This window comes from Athene cunicularia, assembly GCF_003259725.1.
Source record: "Athene cunicularia isolate RWA chromosome 17 unlocalized genomic scaffold, athCun1 chr17_part1, whole genome shotgun sequence".
In the NCBI taxonomy this organism is placed as follows: domain Eukaryota; kingdom Metazoa; phylum Chordata; class Aves; order Strigiformes; family Strigidae; genus Athene; species Athene cunicularia.
In genome coordinates this window covers 175,998-201,366 of record NW_020799122.1, presented here as the reverse complement: position 1 = coordinate 201,366, position 25,369 = coordinate 175,998, and the positions used below count along the sequence as shown (strand labels likewise).

At 37.6% G+C, this 25,369-nt stretch overlaps 1 protein-coding gene across 1 annotated transcript in view; it reads left to right on the top strand.

Annotated features, from left to right (window-relative positions):
• The window catches only part of RALGPS1 (Ral GEF with PH domain and SH3 binding motif 1), a 100,862-nt gene that overhangs the window by 7,439 nt on the left and 68,054 nt on the right, over positions 1–25,369 (top strand). The window contains exons 3-9 of the mRNA XM_026860236.1: positions 7,415–7,541; positions 10,662–10,769; positions 14,028–14,078; positions 18,799–18,882; positions 19,384–19,473; positions 21,076–21,168; positions 21,493–21,619. Of these exons, the coding sequence (XP_026716037.1) occupies positions 7,485–7,541; positions 10,662–10,769; positions 14,028–14,078; positions 18,799–18,882; positions 19,384–19,473; positions 21,076–21,168; positions 21,493–21,619 (610 nt within the window). The 5' untranslated portion in view covers positions 7,415–7,484. The remainder of the gene's footprint in view (positions 1–7,414; positions 7,542–10,661; positions 10,770–14,027; positions 14,079–18,798; positions 18,883–19,383; positions 19,474–21,075; positions 21,169–21,492; positions 21,620–25,369) is intronic.

Below are 25,369 nucleotides of genomic sequence, written 5' to 3'. Positions count from 1 at the left end.
TATTCGTAAAACCCAAAGTTTGGGAACTGGATTCTGAAGTTGTTTCTTAAACTCATCACAGCAGCTGCTTCCCTCCCAACATGAGAACTTATTTGAGCGTACATGCACTAGAAAGGTGGGAAGTAGAGAGTTGAGACAATTTTGGTAAGAGAAAGCAGCTTTGAATCTGCTTTTTCGTGAGTTGGACTTGCATCATTGGCAGCTACTGGGCAGTGCTGCGAGAATCAGTTTTTATGCCTGTTTGCTCAGATATTGAAGAATATTTATTTACTTCAGTGATTTCAGTTTGTGGTCAGCTAAATTAGTGGGATTAACATGTAGTTGATCCACAGCCCTTTAGTAATATTTTAGTGGTTTTGGTTAAAATCCTGTTTCAATCTGTTGGAGATTGGCAGGTCCAGTGATCCTCAATTGGGGACACACTTTGCTACTTCTGCTCAAGTTCTGTATTTGTGCTGGTAGTGTGACAGTGACTGGTATAAATCTCTGCACTAAACCGTGGAGTGCTGTTTCCCTTCAGGAGTATTGTCACCACGTCTTGTCACAGCCCACTACAGGGATTTATATACTAAACTATAAATACTATTTTCATTACATTTTCATTATTATTGATTAACTATAATAAGTTTCTCAGAAACTAATGTACTGAGACAACTAAATTGTTTGTGGTGTATTTTATCCATAGGTGGTACTGTTGCCTAAAGCACGATGAAGGGACTGGCTGGTGAGACGATACTGACAAGACACGAGGCAGTTCTCACTTAGGGGGATCTATAAATGGCTTTTTTAATCCTCTCTAGCCTAATTGCTTTTTTCTTACTAAACTGTTAGTAGGCAATTATTTTTTTTAAACCAGGCTTCTGTACAATATGGCCACCAAGGTCTAATGTTGAATTATTTCAGAAGGAAAGAGCTTTTTCCTGTAAAGCGTTGTGACTAGGCAGTTCAACTGTCCAGTCTCTCATGTGTGTTCATGTACGCATTGTATCTCATGAAAGGGCTCAGAATGGCCTACAAAAGATTGCTGTTGTCTGAAGGAAGTGGGATTCACATGGATCATTTCTGCCCTTCTCCGCATTGCAGAAATCATCTGTGAGGGGATGAGAAATGGGGTTTGAGAGGTGATGCTTGACTGGACAGGGGCACTCAGAAAAGTGAAGATATGTAGTGTTTTAATGTATTAAACTTTTGGGAATGGATGCTGTCAGGAACAAAATGGTTTTACACCCGTGTTGCTCAGTGCTTCTGAGGTTTGTGCATTAACTTTTCCCTAGGTTAGCGGATACCCACACAGCACTCAGCAGAGGCTTCTTTGAACAATGTAAACAAATTCTTCTGTAGAAATCCTTCCAGACTGACTTGCTCTGTCACTGCAATGACAAAACAGCTGTAAATTGCTCAGACTCAAAAGGATTTTGAACATTTTTTTTTCTGTTTTTAATACTAAAATGATGATACTAAACAAAAGAAACTTAGTGAGGGGAGGAAAAAGGTATATAAATACCTAGACATGGAGAACATGCAACGCATGGTTTCAGGTACTTTCGTGCTAATTGCTTTTTTTCTTTGTTTAGCAATAACACAAAAAGATGGGACTTCTACCCCTTATGAGCCTCTGGGCTGAAGCTGGACGTGATGTAGATGGTGATACAAGTTTCACATCAGTGGCTGAATGCAAGCACAGGGGCACAAGAATAACCATGTTATTGTTTCATCCTGTTTTCATAATACAGTCCCATTTTCCTCTTCTAATACGTTAACTGTGCTAACATATTCTTGTTTGTACTTTACGCCCACAGCATCTGAATATGACTTTGTTCATGGTTCATCAAGGAAAGACACATTCTAATGGTCAACATCTGGAAGGATAGTTTTGGAACGAAGAAAGAGGAAAATGAGTGCAATGATAAACAATTCAGAATTGAATATGGAGCTCTGTATGGCGTATTGTAAATGTGTACTTAAGTTGTGGCAATTACCAATGAAGTGGAACAGTATATTCTTGATTTTGCTGGAGGTAGAAAGCAAGATTCACTCAGATGAAAGCTAGTCATTCTGATGTTTGATACCAAATTCTGGAAGGCATGTCCTCCAAAAAGTGGCTGAGGACTTTGGGTTCGTCTTGTTTGGAGAAAAGGAGGCTGTGGGGTGACCTCATGGCTTTCTACAGCTTCCTGAGGAGAGGATGTGGAGGGGGAGGTGCTGAGCTCTCCTCCTTGGTGTCCAGGGACAGGACACATGGGAACAGCTCAATGTTTTGTTGAGAGAGATTCAGACAAGATAGTAGGAAACATTTCTTTAGCGAGAGGCTGGTCAAACCCTGGAACAAGCTTCCTAGAGAGGTGGCCGATGCCCCAGGGCTGGCAGTGTTCAACAGGCATTTGGGCAACACCTGTAATACCATGCTTCAACTTCTGGTCAGCCCTGAAGTGGTCACACAGTGGGACAAGGTGGTTGTTGTAGGTCCCTTCCAACAGGAACTGTTCTATTCTAATTGTATTTATTTAAAGAAGAAACCCAGCTGGTAACTTTGTTGGTTCCAGCCAAGTTTCTTAGTGCCCAGATGGGGCCCTAGTGCTGTTCTGTTGTCTCCACTGGAGCAGTTGTGCAGCTGATTAAAGCTTAAGAACAGTTATCTTTTGGTAGAATGGCGACGTATGTTTTCTTAAAAGCATGCTGCAGCTGTCAGCTCAGGAGTCAGTGATATTAGGAAAGCCGTAATGCACTAATTAAAGTAGTAAGTAAATGGGGTTTGAAATCAGCTAAGACAGGTAACTTTTGGAGCTCAGAATGGCCATAGCAGGTCTGGTCAAAATCCTGTCTAGCTCGCTGGTTTTTCCTCCAATAAGAACAATGGTCATCAGTGGTTGCTTACCTGGTTACTCTGGTATTTGCTGAGAGCAGTGTGAACAGTTAGTAGCTTCCCCGGGTTGCTCTGCTAGCGTTCAGAAATTAAAGCACAGGGACTTGGCCAGAGGTGATATCTGTGCTTAAGAGTCTTTTAGTGACTTTTCTGTTAGTTGGGTAACTAGTAATGAGAATGAATTTATGGTCATTGTAACTGGATTATATGTGTATTACTAATAGCAGTGTAAAATTTGCATTTCTGCTTTACAGAGAATGTCACTCTGTGCCATAGATGGCAAAATTTGCCAACAAATGCTGGTGAAATAATGGCTACAGAGATTTACTTGTGTGCTCAGTATTGATGGTGGTGTTTTTATTTTTTCCAGTTTAGTTGTTCTTGCAGTGTCTTCACTTTTGCTTCAGGGAGAACTACATATCTAAATGGCGTTTTTAAGTTGGCAGAGAGGAACAGACAATCTCTGTTGGTATGTATGTTTGCATCCTGATTTATCCACCTTGCTTCTGGCAATCTGTGAGTGAGCTCTGTTGCAATGTGTCTGTGAACCTGCTGTACAAACAGATAAGGTGTTTTCTTTGTTTTGTTTTTTTTTAGCACCGTTTGTATAATGCATCATTTTAATGATTAACCTGAGCAAGTTGAAAGAATTTGTAAGAAACAAAAGCTTATGAAAAGAAAATGTGTCATTTTATTGACTTTTTACCTTTTATTGCCAACATACTGGACCTTTGATAATTTTCAGAATTTCGAAAATTTCTTTTTAATCTTGTTGGAGTGAAATATTGCAAGTATGGGGCAGTAGCTTTTATACTGATTATTTTTAATATCTTTCTGTATGCAGCCTGACAGCTTTTGTTACAGTAGACATAGTAGCTCCAGTGTTAATTTGCAGAGTAATACCTTCTTTGGTAGCAGGTGTGGAAATACTTCAAGTGACCGGGTGATTTCAGGAGAATAAAAACTCCTCCTTGGATTTGACTTAAAAGGATAATTGTTCCCTATGACTTTCCTCAAGGCAGCAAAACAAATGGGTGTGTAGAGAAGTATTTTTTCATAAGAGATGTGAATCTTGGAGAAACCTATACACACAGGAAAAAGCAGTGCATTTTTAGTTCTTCTGTTACACTTTAAGCATTTTGGGGGAAAATTCTGGTTTGGTCCTTTTTAGAATGAAAATATCTAACCTTGCAAGCTTTTTCTATGTGCTGAATGTTGAAATGAAGAAGTATGTTAGTGCTTTTGTTTTCAGATATTAAAGCACTTTTGTCTCTCCTTGGTTTAGTGAATGTTAAAACTTGGAGTAAAACTGAGCTTGGATGGGACACAAGGTCACATATGGGATTTTTCTTTCCCCCCTCGGAGCATTTTTGAGCCCCCGCACACTGGAAAGCCCAGTCAGAAAGGCGGAGAAGGAGGAGACGAGAATATTTTTGTGGCCTTGATGTAAATGCCACGTTTTAAAGAAATTACATCATGAAAATTGCTTTCCACTTTGGTATCTCTAAGGACTATTAACAGGAGCAACTGCAGACCTAGAAGTGCTTTGCAGACTGTTAGTGCTTAAAATATGAGTTAATTTTATCAAGACACAAGATAAAGGAAATTGCTTCTTGACTGGTTTCAGTGAGGAGGTTCTGGCATTGTCTGAAAACCCAGTTACTGATTTGCTTCCTGCGTGCCCATGAGATCGTGGGGGGAGTTGTTTTCATGTAAGGCTTTGTGGGGATGACAGGTGGGGTGAGGACCTCATCTTTCTCAGGGGAGCAAAATAAGATGTTGTTTTTATTCTCAGCTGCTTGCTTTTCCAGTGTTTTCCTGTTTGTGTGGTCAGAGTGTTGTGGGAAAGGGTGAGGACACTCAGGGAGATGTGGCAGTAGCCCTACTCACACTGTAGTTGTGCAAGAGAACGTGTACTGGAGTTCCCGGCAGCGATGGCCACAGGGTTGGTCTGCGTGTGCTGTGGGGAATGGTGAAACGGCCATGCTGCGCATTTTCTCACTTGAAAGTGCATCAGAGTTGAGCTGACTTGGTAATTCTTTGAGCAGTTCTTGGGATTTTTGTGTGCAGATGCTTACACACACGGAGACACGCATGAATAGTTCTGCACTGACTCAGTATCTGTATCTGAAAAATTTTTACTAGGTGTCTGCTAGCAGTGTGCGTAAAGCGTGTGTAAGCTTTCTGCAACACTGCCAGTTCTTCGTGCAGTGAAACAGGGGTATATGGTGTCTCTCTAAATAGCGTGTTCCCAGCAGCCAATTTAGGTTTAATAATTAGAAATAGTCAGGTACTTTAGTTTTCACCCCACAGGCTTAATACTGATTATTTGCTTTGGGAGGAAAAGTTCTTCTCTCTTTTGATGAGGCAGGTGTTTGGATTCAGCAGTCTCTTCTGCACAATCCTGTGGGTCTGGACTGTGTTAGGTTTTTTAATGCCCATCCTAACAAGCTTTCATGGAAGGCCTCATCTGGATCTCAGATCTGAATCTTGCAAATCTTCGCTTACCTGACAGAGAGAGGGGCAGATCCTTGTGCTGAGCCCTTCTCTATGAGCAGTGTGAGCAGTGGATCGCATTACGTTTGTAAAGATCCATGGCTGTCCCCTGGTCACTCAATCAACAATTTCATTGTAGTCCCAAGAGTCTGTTAACGTACCCCAGTAAGATTAATTGTGATGTAAGAGTAGTCTTAGATTTGAGATTAGGTGGAGTTTGCATTATGATTCAACAAACATAAACTTCAAATATATCCAAATATATCATTATGATGTATTAGCTGACAAAATTTCCAGCGATTAAGATAAGAGCATAACATATTATGTTGAAATGTTAACTGACAGACTTTGGCAGGTACCACGTTACTGTGCTAATTGTCATTGAACCATTAATGAAAGGGCAGCATTAACCTGTTAATGTGGTGGTTAGTATAGATGCCCAAAATGCACCAAATAGAGTATCTCTGTGAAGCCTGGTTTTGCTGTGTTTGAGAGTAGAATTTGAGTTTTGGCTTTTACTTCATTCCAGATAGATACAGAGAATGCTTGTCTACAGACAGTATCTTCTGTAGGAGCAATGAATTAAAATCTTTTAAGTTTTGCAGCAGTAATCAGAGGTCCAGTGTGAGAAAGGGAACATCCATTGGTGACAATTTTTTAAGTGACATGAAAAAGCCTTCTGAGTGATTTTCTGTATTAGTCTTATGGTCAAATTTTATTTACTTTGTAGATTTGAAATAAAATTGCTTAGGATTCCCTTTGCTTTCCCTTATATAAAATTTTGACCAAAAGGAGTATTTTTGTGCCTGGAAGTATCTTGTCATTGGGTAAGTGATTTTACTTAAATGTGCATATAATTCTTTTATAAGTATCCTTGCTATCTGAATTAAGTCTATAATCATTTCAGTTGTTCTCATTTTAGTTGTTGTGCTTATTTAAATACAAATTTTATTTTTTCTTAATGAGACACAACTTAATTAGATCTGTGGAATTATATCTCCACCCATGTCCTTATGGTGCGTTTCCTTTAGTGTCTAACAATTAACATGTATCCAAGAAGAGGTAGTCTGATTTCCTGGTATCATGGAGGGAAATATTTATAAATACTTAATACTTACCTTTGTTCAATACTCAGAAATATGCTGTCATAATTATTTATGTTTTATTTCAAGATTGATGGTTCTTTTAGATATGAGTACTACTGTTGTGATCAATGAGTTTGTTAATTCAGAACTGCAATGTGGGGGGTTTTGTTTGTAGTTTTTTTTAGTTTCCATTAAACACTTTGTAATTCTGGAATGGATTATTTGATCTAAGTGGGTAAAGGTGACTTTTTCATGGTACCACATACTCAGATTTTTTTTGCAGTCCAGTCCTTTGTTTTCTAGAGTAAGCTTAAGGTATATTACATATATGAAGTCCCAAGCCAATTTGGAACCACATCGGCCTGCTAATTCAGTTTGGGAAAAGTCTCACTTCAGACAGTGCCATTGCTGAGCCGGGATCTTGAGATTCATCCTTCCAGCTAAGAAGGGTGGTGTTGGCTGGTTCTCTTCTCTGGAAAACTTCTGTTCTTTGGGGCCTGACATAAAATGCTTTTTCAGGTGCACCTGTCTGTATAGATACTAGCGGAGGCCCAAGCAGCTGCAAAAGGCTTTGTGCGTTAGAAGTATACAGTGGGACTTAAATCACCAGTTATGAGACTAATTCAAGTGATGAGCAGGGAGGAGTGAGGAAGCACCATTTTTTCAGTCATTTAACAGCTTGGATTTCTTATTTTAAACTACGTTATGATAACATGCAGTTTCTGGATGAATGCTGCCTAGCATGGGCTTCATATAAAACCCAATTCAACATAAATGACAACTAATACACTTCCCCCCGCTCCATTTCTTGAGCTGATTGGGAGCGGGGATAAGGACTTGGCATGGCTTTAGCAATATTCAGTCGTACTCCTTCCCAGTTGGTACCTGAAATAGAAAAAAGAATGAAATCTCTTGTATTGTTGGGGGTTTTAAAATTTTATTTATTTGCACAAATACATTTGCTTTGCAGGAATCCTGTTTTCATTATGTTGTCTCACCAGTGTTGGCTGAGCTGAAACTTCCTGCATCTCGGGGAGAGCATGTATAAAAGAAATGACCTCATGGCCAATGTGATGGTCACCTCCGCCACTCCAGAGGTACAGTTCCTTGGGTTTTGTTAGCTTCTGTGTCAAAATGGAAATTTTAGCTTGTTTCAACTTTCATAGAAGCACTTTTCACTACCAGTCCTGTCAGTTCTTTTTCTTACAAATACTGTAGCATTTGGGACAGAGCAATTTTAGAACACTCCATGGTTCTCAGTGTTCACAGCCAATTTATTTGTTGTTGATGATGATTACTTATTTAGATTAGTTTTAAATAGCATTTTTTACCTGTTACTCTATAATTTAAAGCAGCCATTTGTTATTGGTGAGTTAAGATCAATGTGACATACCATCTAAATGGAGCCAGTCAGAAATATTCCAGTTGATCTTTTTGGAATTTACTAGTCTACTAGTGCTCTGTAAGATTTTGTTCATTTCAACCCTTTGTGTTTTTGGAGACCAGGCAGTTCTGGTCTGCCTAGTGCCATCTTGAGCTGCTGTGCACAGCTAACAGCCTCTGTTTGTAGGTCCTAAAACTGAAGACTGATTGGGTATTAGTTAATCTATGGAGTTCTCCTGGCTTTTTCATGTAATATCATAACATTACATGAATATTTACACATAATATTACATGAATATTTCATCATAATGAAATCGTCTAAATCAGCTACAGTAAAGCTTGCCCAGTCAAGCACTCATTTTAAATGTACAATTGGAGGTGATTTTTGCTTTCTAAAAAGTAATATTTTGATGATGAAATCATCAAGATGGTATTATTCTCAGCTTGAAAAATTCTCCTTCTTCATCTCTTAGGACAGCTGAAGAGCTGCATGAAGCAAGTTTTTCCATCATATTGGTCCCTTTTGCACACACAACTTGATCCTGTCAAAACAGTTGTCCTGATTTTCATGAAACAAATCAGCGGTTTCAGTAGTGAGCCGATCTTTAAAAATCTTAGAGCAAAATAAAAATATATAATACAGCTGTGCCCTGCAGATCATTTTCTCAAACATGGTATAAATGTCCTCAGACCAACAAAAATAGTTTTTCATTCTCTCAAGATGGGGGACATTTTCAGTTGGGTCTGTAAACACACACATTTGAAATTCCTCTTCAAAATAATTTTTAAAAAATACTTTCTCACACTGTTTCTCTGAACAGAAATATCTGTCATAGATCAGAGCATAAGAAGTCTTCAGGGTCAAACCAAAGATTCTTCTAATCCATTATTCTGCCTCTGATAGTTGCCAACAGCATATGCCTGAAGAAGGGCACAAGAACAGTGCAAGCACAGGAAGCGTCCCACTGGTACTGTCCTGGCCACAGCTGATTGCAACTCAGGGACTTCCTGAGGGGAAGGTCCTCCTTGCCGTCTCTCAGTGTGTTTGTCTTCCATGAATTTACCTAGTTCCTGTTTGAATCTGCTTCATCTTTTAGTCTATATAGAATCCCATAACAAGCTGTTTTTCACCTTAACTATATGCTGTGTGTATCCTCTTCTCTTTTAAAATCCATCTCTGATTTTAACTGATAACCCCTTTTCCTGGCATTAGATGAAGCAAAGAGAGACCATTCCTGTCTTTCCTCTCACTTACTTTGTTAGTTACTGAACATCTTCCCCACAACCCACTACCTCTTTGCCAGGTTGAAGCGCAGCCTGTCTTTCTTTGTAAAGAAGCCATTTCACACCTGTGATCCTTGTTTCCTTGTTCTGAAACTTTTCCAGTTCTTTGATATCCCTTTAAGATGGAGACTAGTACTGCAAATGTATTCCAAGATCAGGTGCACCATGGATTTATAAAGGACCATATTCATACTCTATTATATATTTTATCTTTTCCTTTTAGAGACTTACCAAATCTTGTGACGTCCCTTTTCAGTTTTTCATTGCCAAGTTTTGATTTTTTGTTTTACCGTACTGAATAAATAAAATTAAGATCCATAACCATCAACAAATTGTCACCTCATTGTTGACTTTGTCTTTTCTAGATTGTTGAATATATAATAATCATCACTTACCTATGCATAATTCTCTGCTGATTCACATGTTCCCAGTGCTTGTAAACAACTGTTTTGTAACAAAGAGAGTGTCTATGCTAGGGCTGCATGGTTTCCTTAATGTCTTTGGAGTGAGGAACCATGTCAGAAGTCTTTTGGAAGCAAGACTGTATTAGTCATGTTCCTTTACCCACATGTCTGCAGGCACTGAGGCACTGCTGCTCTTTCTAAATAACAACTTGGCAATTTCCCAATGCAGCATACCTGTCTGTGTTTCTACTAATTCCCCTCTTACTCTCTTCTTGGGTTTGCCCACTACAAATGTCAGGCTTCCTAATCAGTAGGTCCCCAGATACAAAAAAAAAAAAAAAAAAAAAATCAGCATCTCATTTACCACCTTCTAGTTCTTTGCTACCAAGTCAGTTTTAAGCGACAATGACATGTCACAGTTAGGTAAGATGCCAAAAAATCTTTTCTGACAAGTGTTCTTCTAGCAAACAAATAACCTCAGTTATCAGGGCTTAAGATTTTATGTGCATATATTTTTATTCAGTATGTAGTTTTAATATTAAGAAATAGAAAAATAATGCTGTTATTATTAATCGCGTTATTCCTGAAGAGTGGAAAATGAGCCTCAAGTGCTTGCATCTGAGCCCAAGGACAGAAAGTTCAAAAGGAAGGCAAGGTACCAATTTTTAAGGCAAGGCACAGCACTATTCTGAAGTACCTTGCAGCTAACATTGGGTTAAATTTCAGTACATGTCAGTTTTTCCTTTTTTATAATGTTATGGATAGAGCAGCATGATTTGAATCTACCCACTCTTTACCTTGCATATTTAATTTTAAAATTTCCATTGAACGTGCATCTTCAGAATCCTAATGTGTTTCCTTTTGTGAGACAGCTCTTTTATTTAGTCTGTGATTTTTATTTTTTTTTTAATGGCTTTCTAAAGCTGGAAATCTCACAGAGCTAAAATTGCATGTCACTATAGTTTTTGCAGACAAAAGTTGGAAACGTTTGTGAACCATGTAACCTAAATTTTATAATTCAGTGTCTAAAGCTTTTTGAAGTTCATACATTTTCTTGTCATTTCTTAATATTTTTACACATCTATTTTCTGAATTTGACATGAAATTCATCATTCTGCAGATAAGCCTACTATTTTCTCTTTGTAGGGTAGTAGCAGTTCAGATTCTCTGGAAGGGCGAAGTTCAGATTATGCTAATAAAAGCTACGATGCAGTTGTATTTGATGTGTTGAAAGTAACTCCTGAGGAATTTGCTGTAAGTAGAAACGCTATTTTTGTATTTAAGCTTGTATAATATTCAAGACTTGCAGGATATTAAAAAATACATAACTTTTATCTTAAAAGAAGAGTATTTTAAATGACTTTCCAATGTTCTTGAAAACAAATTTGTGATTATATAAGCTTTAACAAAATAAACATGTCTTGGGATTTAATCATTCAGTACTGGCCTGAGACAGCATATTTGTTTTTCTGTGTAAAGCCATTTGAATTTTTTCTAGTGCTTTAGAAGACTCTAGCATAGATTCAAAGATGTTAGTTATCCACAGTCTGATTCTTTTTTTTTTTTAATTGAAACCACAAATACTCATCTTTTCTGCTGAAACATCAGTTTCTTAAAAGCAGGAAAGAAACTTGTAGAGAGGAAACAGTTTGCACTCCTTAATAACAAATTTTCAGTGCTAAACTGAAAGCAGAACTGCAGTTTTGGCAAAAGTGCGATACAGTTCTCGTGCTTGGCCTCTTGTTTTTAATTTGCGTGTTAACTTGCTGGGGAGCAGGAAGGAGTGAGGATGAAAGCTGCTGAACCTAGTTCAATGTTTTCATTAATATTCTGGGCATCAAAATGATGTTTCCCTCATTTGGTGCAAGATTGTATAATATCTGTTGACCAAAAAAGTCCTGGAGATATGCCTACATTATTCCTACAAGTTTGTCACTTTGGAACAAATTCTGATGAGTCTTTGACACCAATACAAAGTACACAGATGAGAGCTGTTATTAGGTAAAAATATAAAAATACTCAGTTGGCAAATCTGCATCAACTCAGTTAAAAAATGGCCTGATGCTTTTGCTCCTGTTCATCCAAGTTCAGATGATCCGTGGCCAAGGACTACTGTCAGAAATGTGTAGAGCCACAATTTAGATAGGCCTGTAGGAGAGAGATGTCTGATTTCATCAGAGGAAACTGTTTATTAAGTCCGAAGAGAGCCTGGAACATAGTGTGTAGTCTACACCAGGAAAAATGAATTTGTGATGATATCAGAACTCTATTTATACAATTATCAAGTCAAGGTAAGGTTGCTCGTAACCTAGAACTCATCAGTTTTCTGCTGGGTTTATAGTTCTTACTGCTGTTGGTTTGAGATGGAAGCTTGTTGATGAGGGGCTTGATTTAATGGTACACTTCAAAAACACACACGTATGTGCACACCCCCCCCTTATGTCACTGTAACCCGTCTTTTAACTCAGAAGTCCAAACTTCTGTAAGTTGCTGTTCTCTTTCCAATTCCCCTTGCCACCTAGCCTTAAACAAAACAACAAAAAAAAAACCCACCAAAGGCAGAAGAAACCTGGAAGTGGAATGTGTGTCTGTGAGACTGGCAGTGGGGCTGGAAGAGATCATATGTAAGCCCTCGTGAAAGGGCTGTTTGTTTGGGGCTGGTTGGTTTGTTGACGGTGATTTTAATAGGGTCACACAAACCTTTAACACCAAGGCTTTCCTAGCCAGAGTAGCTGTTCTCCTTGTGCCACATTCAAACCTTTTCACTGGTTTACCCTGATCCTCTTTTCTTATTGACAGCTCAAGTAATGTTTACTGCTTCTGTTCCACCCAGAGAAGCAGGTAATTTCTTTTTTCAGTAAATAAAAGCAACCAGTAAATTATACATACAGTTTCTTGTTACTCGAGACTGTAGTAGTCTGAGTGTTTCAAATAACTTGAAACAGTTCAGTTAGGGAGAATGAAAAAACCCACAGGTCTAGGTTTACTGTAGTTAGTACAGTTTGGTTACTGGACATGAGGGCAGAGATCTGTAGAAGATGGGATTGCTGTATGGAATATAAATATTTAGAGAAGGGGAGTGGAGCCAAGTTAAGGTCACTTCCAAGTTTAGTGTGTTGTGTTCCTTTTTAAAATCTAGAAGCAATGGAGGAGAAATTTCCTGTCAGTAATCACATACATATCAAAAAGACCAGCAACTTGTCAATACTACTGAATTTTTTCACCTTTTTGGTGATTTCGATTGAACCCATGTCTTGTTGAGACAATTACTAATTATTGCTGAAAACTTCTTTATTAATGTCAAATAATATGGCTTATAGTCAACTTTTTGGAGCCTTTGCTGTGCATCTTATTAGGAGACTGTCAAGAAGTTGCAAACAGGCATTTGTGACTGCAGTCAGTTAATAACAACTGAGTTTGTAAATACCCAAACATTACTCAGAAGTATCAGTAGCAAAATTGGGTGCTGCTAAGAGTGTTCAGCTAGGGCTTTGTGGCAAAATCTTTGACTTGACATAATATAAAAGCAAGAGATAGAGAGTGTAAATTCACCATTTATGGAAGGAAATTTTTTTTATGTCTGTCAAATTTTATGGGCCTCTAACTTTCCTAGGCTTATGTCTGAGGAATTGTACTTGTAGTAGAAACCTTATTAGAAATGCATTTAAACAGATAGTTATGGTTAAATAGTGGAATCAAATGAGCACTTTGAGAGGAGCTTAGCATGTTTTTGCTACTTTGGGTTTAGTGCAACAAAATGGCCACAGAAGCTTTGCGGGGGAAAGATCCAAAGTGTTCTTTGACACTTTCTTTTACAGTAAATTATTTACAGTCAGGTAAATTACGAAGTTAAAAGCTCTATAGGTTTACACACTCACAGTGTAATTGAAGTACCTGTTGGTTAAACATAACTTATGTAACTTCCAAATATATAATGTCATTTGATTGCTGAAGCAATTCAAGTATCTTGTCACTCAGATGCTGAAAATGTTTTATAAATGCTTTTTTCCAACATCGCTTGCTTTGAAACAGCATTACAGTGTCTCCTCAGGACACACTCATCAGTGCCTGAAGATGTGTGTGTGACCCCTCCAAAGCACACTCCAACTGTGACTGATAACACATCATGGTGCTGTACTGCCTTTCCAACCAGTGAACACAAATACACGCTGCTTTCTGTGTGAAAGGCAGTTCTTCCTGCCATTGCTGTTTTGGCCCTTTATTGACATAACAGAAAGACTCTCAAACACAGGTTTTTCCTCTTAGACTGGTGCAGGTGCTGCCCACAGCAGTGAGGCGGGAGGGAGAGGCTCGAGCTCTGTTGCATGCAGGGTGCTGGAGGTTCTGCTGGTGTGGGGGGGCCTGGAGGGGGGGGTGTGTGAATTAGGACTGGTCAGTTCTGGTCTGTGGAGAAAAGGTGACTGTATGGTTTGTAGTTACTAAAGGGCAGATGTAAATATGTGATCATTAGCTCTTCCTATCACATGATTTAAAATTTTATCTTTATTGCAGAGCCAGATTACACTGATGGATATGCCAGTATTTAAAGCTATACAGCCAGAGGTAGGTTTTCTTACTGTCTGCTCACACCTTTGGAATTCAGTCCCTGAGGAGATGTAACCATTTAAATAATGCTTTTTAATTCAAAAATGCTCAACTTCTTGCACTGCGCTAATACTCTTCTAGGCTTATTCCTTGTTAGCACTGTGAATCTGTAACCCAGCCTGATTTACTGTGATTTGTCATCTGTTGCCAAAGGAGATGACTGTGCTTTTCTGGAAATCTTCCTGTCCTGTTTTGTGGTCACTGTTTCTTTAGGATAAATTTATCAAATATCAAAATTCTCTACTCTCCCTTCTGCTCCTGTTTTTAAGTTCACATCTGATTACAGAGTTTGACTTATGCCTCTAGTAATAATCTAGATTTTAGTCTGCATCAGCCACTTGGTAAACTTCTTAATTTGTACTATCATGTTTAAGATTCAAATCTGAGGGAATAGATCACCCAAACCCTTAAAAGTTATTGTATTAGTGTCCTTTAATTTTTTTAACCTTTTAAGAAAGAGACAGAATTAAACTCAAGGCCTGTTGAGGAAGAGCAATCAAAATTAACACAGACATTTGAAAATCAGAAATAGGAACTTCAGAAATTAAGAATGAAGGCAGTTATCAGAATATGTTAAATTTGCATGAAAGTGCTGTTATCTCGGTATTTTGATGAAATAAATCTATTTCCTGCAAAATGTACAAGAATTGCATGTTTCCAGCTTCAAGTTCTTTAATATAAGAATGTGTCATTAGATCCATTATGGTTTATTGTCATCTTGTGCCTCAGTGGAATATCATGAATACATAAAGGGAAAAAAAACCCTATATTAGTGGAACTGAATTTTTGAAAACTTCAGAAAGGGCAGTCTGGTTTAGAAGGTTCTTAGTTGAAACTCAATCCATCTAATTTGATCACTAACAAAACAACTTGTTGTATGTTAGAGTGGTTCAGAGAGGTTAGCAGTCTTCTATTTTAAGAAAGTATAGGAAGGAAAATAAAAATTAATCTAGCTGGTGTCTTGCCTTCCTGTCAGATAAATTAATTTTTTTCAAGAACAACAAGACAGTTTTGTGGCTGAAAACACTTTCATGCTTCTGAAATTACACAGGCTCTCCAGGCAGCCGGGGGGAGTGTTTTCTTTACTGTGGGGGAAAAAATGGCAAATGAACAATGCAATAAGAAACAATACCCATCGAAAAATCTGTTAACATGAAAATATCAGTATTTACGAACAGATGCGTATATACTTTTTCATGAGAAAATTTTGCTAAGAAAAACATCAGGTAGAACAAAATGGAGGTTTCACCAAAAGCAGAAGTAGTGTGATACCATGAGATGAGCGCGTGCAAAAAAAGATACCAAACTAGAGATGTTCATATTTAATTTTGCATTTGCTTTAATTGCTATGAAATACCTGTAACATAGAATTTTATAGTAAAACAAAATACAGATTTGTTGTTCTTTTCCATTGTCACTGCTTCATTTCACCTTTTGGAAATTAAATTTCCTGAACTCTACTCTGGCAGATAGATGCGACTTAGTGAGAGATTATCAGAAAAAAATAAACATGATATTTTCAGCTTCTGCTAGAATAAAGGTGTGTGATGAGCAAAAGTTGCCATAAACGATTAGGTTTTAATTGTATTTTCTGACTTTCATTTTACTGGAATTACCAATATAATTTAATTGTTTGTTTGACAAACAGAAACAACTCTTTCTATCCTGAAATTGTGCCAACTGTAGGACTAGGTTTGAAAGCAAGATACAGTCTGTGTATTTGTCATCTACCTGCCTCTTGTTACTAGGCTAAGAAGGTTAAAATGTCCCAGTTGGACAAAATATTAATGCGTAGTCTGTAATTGTCTGCATTTGCTTGAGGCCTGTCGGGGTGTGTTCTGTGTCTGTAGCTTGGACACCCTTCGGCAGCTGTCCCCTTGGAGGCCGCAGGGTCTCCCGCAGATGGCTACTGGCCCTGGCCCTGTTCCTGGGCAGGGGCTGTCCGATGTCCCACACCAGAGCCCTGCCTTGGTGTCCCTGGATCGCATGGCAGAAGGCAAGGACAGTGTTCAGTCACGTCACTGCACAGGGTGAGGGCACAGTTACGGTCCCTGCTTTTCCTTTCATACTTGCTTGTGCGAGGTGGCCACGGTTGCCCTGCAGCATCACTGTGCCGGGAGCAGCGGTGGGTGCCTGGTACGTGGGCAGAGGGGCTGTGGCGAGGCCACAGGGTTTGCTGCCTTCCAGGGCTTTCCTTCGTCAGCAGCTGTTGGGCTGGTGCTTTACGGAGGGACCTGCTGGTCAGCTCTGGGTTTGGGGGAACAGCATTGTGTTGGTTTTTCTTCAGGTTCTAGTCTTTAACGTGAGCTTATGCAGGGATGGAAAGACCTAAGGTTTTAGAGTTCTGGTTGCCAAGTCTTCTCTCAAGCACACAAACACCCTTTAAACCTAGCACTAGCTGAGGCTTTTCTGCTTTTTGATTGTGCTATTACTAGAAAAACACATTTGTGTGTTACTTTGCATGAGTTCAGTAAGAGGACGTCTGATGAACGTTTTTTTCCAGCAGAAATAACTGTGCTTACAGTCTATGTAACTTTAGGGGTTTTTTTTCCAAAGTTCTGGAAATTGTGGTCTTTAAGATTTCAGGGTTTTCTTGCACGCTTGATTGTAAAGTTTTTTGTGATTATGTGCATTGAGGTAATTGCCTTCATCCTTCCACACAAAAAGATAAAGTGTAATTCTAGAACACAGTACGTTTTAGCAGTATTAAAAAAATTCAACAGGGGCATGTTGGATCACTTACTCTTATCAACCTTCCTATTCGGTCCGAATTTTAAACTTAGTCAAATTATTTTACTGTGCACAGGATATTCCATTGCTGCTCACTAGCCCTCTGGCAACTGCTTAATATCCTTAGGTTACTGACCTCTTCCACTTTTCTGATAAATGTAAATTTTGCTGTCCCTAGTAGAGTGACTGAGATTTTTCCACATAAACTCATTATTTCCAGACTCTTAAGACCAGACGTGCAGCAATCACGTGGAGAATCTGTGTCTTGACAGATGTGAATTGGCATTTTTATCTGCAGAAGGCTTAAATGTTGGAAGACTGGGATACAAAGTATGTTTGGAACTGGAAATGCTTTTCCTGGTGCTCACACAGGAACATGCAGACCTCAGCATCTCCCAAGTGTGTTCCGTTTGTCAGAATGTGCAAAGTGCACAGAGGCAGAATTCTCTTTGGCTGACTCTCTGCCTTTTCATGTGAAGTGTCTAAAGTTAATAGCGTACATCTGAAAAGTTGAACAACATTCTGATTGAAACCGAAATTTGTGGTTCTAAAAACAGAAGAGTGATTTAGAACTGGTGTTATGGAGAACTCATTTCCAGTATGTATGCATCTACCACGCGTCAGATCTGAATATGAAGACTGTATAGATATGTGGTAACTTGGATCTGTAGTTAAAAAGAGGCAGGCTGTCTAAATATATTTGGAACTGCCTAAAATAACCATTGGAAAATAGACTCTTTCTGGCTAAATCAAATTTGCAGTTATAATTTCAAATTCCTTTTGATGTGTAATTTATTACAGTTTATTTAAGGAGAAAATCATTAATCTGCTTTTAGCTCTTCTGTTTACTTTATACTTCCCACAGGAATTTCTACTATTTATTTTGCAGTTTAGGTGAAAGATTATTTTCTGCCATAGAGCCTTGGGATTTTATTATGAATTGAAACTGATTAGTTGTGATTACCATGTGTACTACAGAATTTGTGATTTTTCCTATTATTTAGAACTGGGTTGACTTTGAAGTAGTTTTCATAATGAAAGAGTATTCAGAAATTTGTTTCATATACTGTGACTGAACTATGCAACCTATTGACAACTTTTTGCTTTATTAGCACCAGAATGCTAATCTATATTCTTGAGTATATGCTGCACTTCAGTCAAGTCTGGCTAAACTCCTATGGCTTAAAAAAACAGCCCCCCAAAAAATCAAAATCCAAAATAAAACAGAGTTCTAACTCCAACCTTCTGTGCACCAGAAGATCTTCAGACTTAAGGCTGTTACTGCCCATCCCTTTTTTAAATGATAGGCTTTCTCAGTCTGAGCATCACTTATGGAGATTTCAGATTTTATTAAATTAGTTTGTAACTACTGTAAATGCTTTAGATCTCGCATTATAATAAACAAAATGGGAGATTGAATCTGCTGAACTGTGATGTGTTCATGGAAGTTTTACTAACTGTGAGGAAGACACTTGGGAATAATAGCTAGGCTATCACTTCTAGTTGGACAGCTGAATTTTGTACTTGTTGACTACTTTTAATACTGCTTATTGACATTAACTTCAATTTTGAACCAGATAAGAGTGTGTACTAGCAAAGTCTTTTCTCCTATGTCTGCTGAGTTGCTCATGTGAGGGAACCCTGGACTGTAATACTCAGTGCAGAATGAAACTTGAGGCATCAGTTGTGCCTGGTTGTTTAGTCTCTCTGTATCTGAATGTTAATAATTGTCTGTTTTTTCTAGTATCGGGTGAATATTCAAATCGCATCATTTATGTACATCAGGAAAACACAGAAGTGTTTGGTTAGTCTTAATTGTCATTGGATTGGTGCCTTGAATTGGTTCTAGTAGTTATCTGATAGATGCTCCTGTCATGTATCAGTTTTTACACTTTTAAATGTTTTTAAACATTACTGATTTAAGGCAATTCTCAAATGTGTTTCCTAGGAACTAGCCAGCTGTGGGTGGAATAAGAAAGAAAAACATATACTCGCTCCAAATATTGTTGCCTTTACTAGGAGGTTCAACCAGGTAAATGGTTTGATTGCTGTGGTGAACAGGTACTGTTTGACAGTTGTCTGTGAGTATAAATAGAATTACTCCTATGAATTAATACTTAAGAATATTTTTCTAAATGAGGATTAAGATTTTTAAATGGCAGATCCTGTTTTCAGTTGCTTTGTCCACATTTTTGTGTCGTTCCTCTAGACTGTTGGTTCCTATTTATTAGTTCCTAACCATTTTTGCTTATGTGTCATGGTACAACATCAGCAATTATTTTCCTTCTTTTCTGTGTTTCACCTGCTCATTCAGTTACCTTAGTGTTGCCTCACTTCTCTACCTAATTCTTATATCCAGCAGTAAGGTTTTCAGGTAATTTCAGCTATAGAGATGAGAATTTATGGAATTAGAACTCCCTTCTTTAGCCTGTTTTCTCCCTGGAGCATCATGAAAGTTTACAAATATTTCATCTAATAAATTCTTTTTTTTTTGTTTTTTGTAAATAAATTCAGTTGTGTGTTTACTTTATAGGTCAGTTTTTGGGTTGTACGAGAAATACTAACAGCACAGACCTTAAAAATAAGGGCAGAAATATTGAGCCATTTTGTGAAAATAGCTAAAGTAAGTGCAAATTTCTTGTACTATTGTTCAAAATCTTACTTCCTTTTTGTTTGTTTCTGCATGACTCCTGTGAACTGTTGTTAGATTACAGAGGGTAATGTTCTGTTTTAGCTTATCTGCTATGTTGCACCACATGAATAAGATAAAGGTATGACATCTGTTGTTTTTACTTGATTAAATAAAACTACCCGGTGCAGTGTGAGTTGTCTTGTATCTTTGCCTAACAAGTTTAAAAGGGGTTTGTCTTGTTGATGGCCAGCTACGTGTTGCCAGCACTGACCATGGTTGTAAACTGTTCTGGTTTTTGTCTCCTCCCCTTCAAACTTAATTTTCATAAAAAGAATCTCTTGCTTCCAAAGTGGCTGTTGTGATATTTGTGTTCCTACTTGTAACATGTAGTTGCTGGTATAAAGTACCTCTGTTAAAGTTCAGTTATTTTAATGAGTTTGAGCACTGCATTTTACAAGTCACTCATAACTTTTAAAAAAATATTTTTAAAAATATTTCTCTGCTTCATGACCTGCCGTCATTCTGTTTTGTATGACCCTGTGTGACACTTACTAATATTAGTAAGAAGACAGCACTTGGCTCAAAGGCCTGAGCTAATCTTGTACATGTGAAATTGTGTGTGTGTGTAGGTAATGAGGATAGTATTTTCCATGTATTACTAAATAAGTTTTTTTATGTATTGTGAATGTTTCCAATCAGTTTACTTAGCAGTTTTGTGCTTGCGCAGAAGAGAATGTATCTGAATAATTCCTGACACAAATGCATAATCCAGGTACTAGAAGAATGATCAGTTTGACGGTGTTAGGTTACTCTTAGAAATAAGAGGTTTGGGTTTGTGTTTTTTTTCCCCACAAAAAGGAAAATACTACCTTCTTTTTCATTTTTTTATTTTTCCCACCATGTTCCTCCTTTTCCCTCAATACAATTGAGATCTTTTTCAAATGTTCCAGAGCAATAACTAAATCACTAACTCAGGGATGAATCCAAACTCTTTTTTAAGATATACGAAGAAGCTACATGACAGCAGTTCTCATTTTTCTATTTTTCTGGAACTATGTTGTAGGAAACTATCATCTAAAACATCTTTACTCCAAAGTACTGTCTCTTGAGATCAACGTGTTTTGAGTAATTGTCAACACAGAATGAATGTACAGTATGTTGAAGTGTGGAAAATTTGTCCTGTAAAACAGATTACAAAATAAAAATTTATATTAATTCTGAAGGGTCAGCAGCAGATTTGGTTAATGTTTTTGGCTTAATTCTATTTTAAATTTCAAAAATTATACCCATTTTTGAGAACAGTGCATCAAATAATTTTTTCATTTTCTGTTCCTGAAGGAACAGCCTTAGAAAATAACAAATTCAAATTAAATACAGTCTGTATTCTCACAGCTGAAATGTCTTTTGTTTTGAGGGGTATATTTGGAAAATGTGCAACTTTTAAAGTGGTGTTAAGAATTCTGCACATTGACAGCATTGGATAGTGTTGTCTGCAGTCATTGATGAAAAGTTTGTATTTTATTAATGCAACTTTGAGATTAATTCTGTTTTTCTTTTTTGATGTACTAAAAAGTTGTTACTCCCTTTTTTCAGAAGCTTTTAGAACTGAATAACCTTCATTCTCTTATGTCTGTGGTGTCGGCACTGCAGAGTGCACCTATCTTCAGGCTGACCAAAACCTGGGCTGTAAGTTATTCCTTGACCATTGACTTTTCTGTCTTGTTTGGATCGTGAGGTTTTCAAAACTCTAGGTAGTGATATGTGGATCCCTGATAAACTGTTCAGAAATAATAATCATATTTGTTCACATCTTAAGATTTATGCTGAATTGCATTTTTTTTTCTTAATGGGTAGCATGTTTTCAAACACTGTGGTTGTTTGGGTGATGATGAATCTAATCTTATTTTGACTATGTTTTTATTTACTGTGGGTGGTTCAACAAATTTTATTTGTTGTCTTTCTGTGGATTTGTCTTTTAAAATTTTATGATCTTCGTTTTTTTCTATGTAGCTTTTGAATCGCAAAGACAAGACCACCTTTGAGAAGTTAGACTATTTACTGTCTAAGGAAGATAATTATAAAAGGACACGAGAGTACATCAGAAGCCTGAAAATGGTTCCTACTATTCCGTATTTAGGTGAGTGTGAACAATTTCCTTATTTATCCGTAGCTTATTTTGACTGACGAGCACTAATGTAGCAGGTTGTGTACCTGAAGAACACTGTATACAGAATGTATGGGTCACTTCGCATTTAGAAAAATTAGATCTGATGGATATTTTTAAGCTACACACTGTCTAGGATCTCAGAATTGTACAAGTTTTGTGCATTACTGACACCTGAAACTACAATCATGTCTTTGTTTACTGACCTTTCGATGTTTTCAGAATTTACAAGGGTTAGGCTTCAGAAGCATCGTGAAGTACAGCGTGATTTGAGATCTTGTTCCTGAGGCTTTCATTTTTGCTGAACTGTTCTTTCACATACCTCATAACTTGGTGTCTCTAAGCTGTAGTTGTTGGCTTGTGTCAGTTTCTTGTAAAGACTTTGAAGAGAGATACAAACCAAATACTCACTTCAGTTGATTGACTTGTCTTTTCAGTGTTCCCTTGTGTTATTCATGTAGACACACTGTATCATTATTTCCCCAATGGCTTCTAACTTGCAGTTCCTGCTCATTACTGAACTAACTGTGCTAGCATTCCTGAGGAATACTGGAAAAAAGAGATTCCTGTTAAGGCCATTCAGACACTGGAATGTCTTTCCTATTGATGGATTTTTTTTTTTTTTTAAAAGAAAGAGTTAATCCAAGAAGTATTTAACCACATCTTCTGTAAGGGATATAATAGAAATACTAAGATAATTTATTGTAATTATTTTTAGTTCCCAAGATAAATACAGTGCATTTTTTTTATAGCAGTCCACGTATGCAAAGCATGGTCCTGCTGAAGTAATTGTTCTGAACCTTTTGTAAATGACTTCCAGAAAAAATATATTTTAAAAAAAATCAAACTAAGTCTGGAATTCCCATCACAGATATTCGGCACAAGTCACTCATGTTTGACACAGTTATAAGTAACAGAATACACCATAAAGAGATGTCTTAAACATTTTAAAGTATTGGAACAACTACAAACTCCACTTCTAATGCAACTTTTTTCCTCTTGTAACATCATTCTGCCTTGTGCTTGAGCCACATGAACTCCACAATATCAAATGTGAAATACACCTTTACTTAAAGTACTGGCTGTTATTCAAGTTAATGATCTATAATTACAGCCACACATCTGAGAAGAAAATTTAAGTATTCTAGGAATGATACATAACAGTTCTTAGACAGCTGTGTTGATTCCAAGGAGGCTTCTCATCATTGTGATGAGTATGCCTGACATACTCACAGAATTTCAGAAGGATATATGAGGAAGACTCTTTACTTTTTGCATAGACTTTTTAGCACCTCAAGCTTATATGTAGTCTTAAAGTATACAAGGGACTACAAAAAAACCCTTTATGTGGATGTGTAAGCACTCAAACTAAATCTGTAGCTTAATCTAGTTTGCAGTAGGCTTTTTAGAATCTTCATTCCTTCAGCTTTTTCGCCATTTATTCTGTTGATTTGGTGCATATAGTTCAGAAGAAATCCATGCCACTTGGCATCCTTGACAACCTTCTGTGGCAGCGTTTCAGTTCTGTATCCTTTTTTAGGGGAAGAGAGCGCACGTAGACTGCACACAAAATTCAAGGTAGAAGCTTATGTTAGATATATACAGAAAGTTTTTTGTGTGTTCTGCTTAATTCCTAACATTCTGTTAGCTCAAAGTATAATAGCAATCATAAAAGCAAATTGTTTTCAGGAACTATTTATTGTAATCCCAAGATCTTGCCTTTATTGGCAATAACTTGCTCTTTTCATTTGATATGGAAAGTCAGGACTTTTTTTTTTTTTCCCCTGTATGTGTCACTGTCTATAGATCTTTTTTTTGTTTGTTTGTTTTCATATTTTATCTTACTGTCCAAGCACTCTGTCTCAGATTCTTCTGCAGTTCCTCTGTCAGCCCTTCTCTTCACTCCCATCGCTTAGTTAATATCATCAGCAGATTTTCATTCCGTTGTTCACTCTGATTTTCAGGTCACTTATGAATGTGTTGAACAGCATGAGTCCCAGCACAAATACAGTCAGCACTGCTTATGTAAAATACTACTTATTAAATAAATTTGACAGCTGTCCCTAACGGCTATACTTTAAAAAATGTGTTGAAAAATTGGTGTAAGTTATTGAAACTTCTTTGAAAATAATTTCAGGTTAGAAGGAATGTTTAACTTATCAGAAGAGTCTATTCAAAGGGGACTTGTTTCAGTGAATAAATATCTTGGGTTAGACAGTATCAGGTTTGGAAAAACTTCTTCAATCTGCTTAAATGAACAAGTAGACTGATCGATCTATGTTAGCAGTAAGTAGTGAAATCACCGAATGAGAGTGATGGTCTGAGGACTTGCAGCGTTCACGGGGCTCATGTTTAATGCTGTAGAGCCTCTTCTCCCACTGCAAGACTGTTAGTTAGGAGGTGTCAGTTCTCATTCCCTCTGGGGCGGTCTGAGGTTGGTTGAGCTGCGCTGGAGAACGTGCTGGGGTGTTAAACAACTGCTTAAGTTGTCCAGGCACTCTGGTAAGCAGTGTTGCTGCTGCTCTTTTAAAGGAGGTTTTCCCTGCTTCCCGAGAGGTGCACTTGAACCTCTGTGTGACCATTGTGTGACCTGATGAATATAGGAGACAACTGGTATGTTTACAACCTCAAGATATGAGAGATTAATATATTCCTTTACTATATTTGGAGCTACTGTGTTAAAACATCCAACAGTTTGTTTTCAGACAGATCTTCCAAAGTTGGGGTTTTTTTTAAAAAAAAAAAAAAAGAAAGGAAAAAACCTTGAGATTGGCAAGGCTGTGGTCTGAGCTGTTGGAAGCATTGAGCCACAGCATGATCTAAGAAAAAATAGGAGCCACATTGATTTGAACGTTCGTGGGTGCAGTGGGTAGCTACAGCTTTTTCCTTTCTTCACTGTAGGTGATCTTTTCGGTTGTATCTATGTTAGAAAGGACAAAGATGGTTATGTTCTGTTACAGTCTACAGGTTTCGCTGAGCTGTGATGGTTTGTTTTGTTGTTTTTTTCTTGGCATATAACAATGGGCATAATTCTTTGAATGATAATAGAGGTTTCAGGAGAGAAGTCTTATGAGAGATGCAACCAAGAGTTGTATTCTGAATTAACTTAAATCTTGGGAGCTGGCCTTTTGCCTAAATGCTGTAGGTGGAGCCCCACTGTTTAGTTCCTGGTACACAGATAAAGCATTAGTTAACAGCATTTTCTTTACTGTTAACTTCTGAAAAAGGTAGAGATGTTTTTAAAAGTTAGAAGAGCAACCTAAGTTTTGATGAGGTTTGCAGTCCCAGGACTATTTCTACAGCACTTTTTGAAATGAAGGAGCAGTACAGGAGAATTGAAGCTATTACAACTCTCCTCATTGTGCTGCAGGTCTCTTCTGTGTAAACTCACCTCAAGTGCTTTTGCTAATGATAGGAAAATACTTGATATGTGATTTTTAGACAGCCTACTGTTGTCAGAGATGTACTGCTTTGGAGAGTGATGAAACAAGAATGTAATTGAAAGAACTGGAAATAGAGAAACAGGAATGACTAAGGCCTTTCACAGTCTACAGCAGTGAAATGGTGGATCTAATGCCAACTGAGTTCTGTTGTGTGAATGTGGGGAAAAAAAAAAGGCATAGTGAAATTTTGCAGATCTGTGATTCTGCCAGTATACTTGCCAATCACTTGTTTCACTGTGTAAGTTCCAAATTCCCTATGTTTAATTGTTTCTGATGTGCC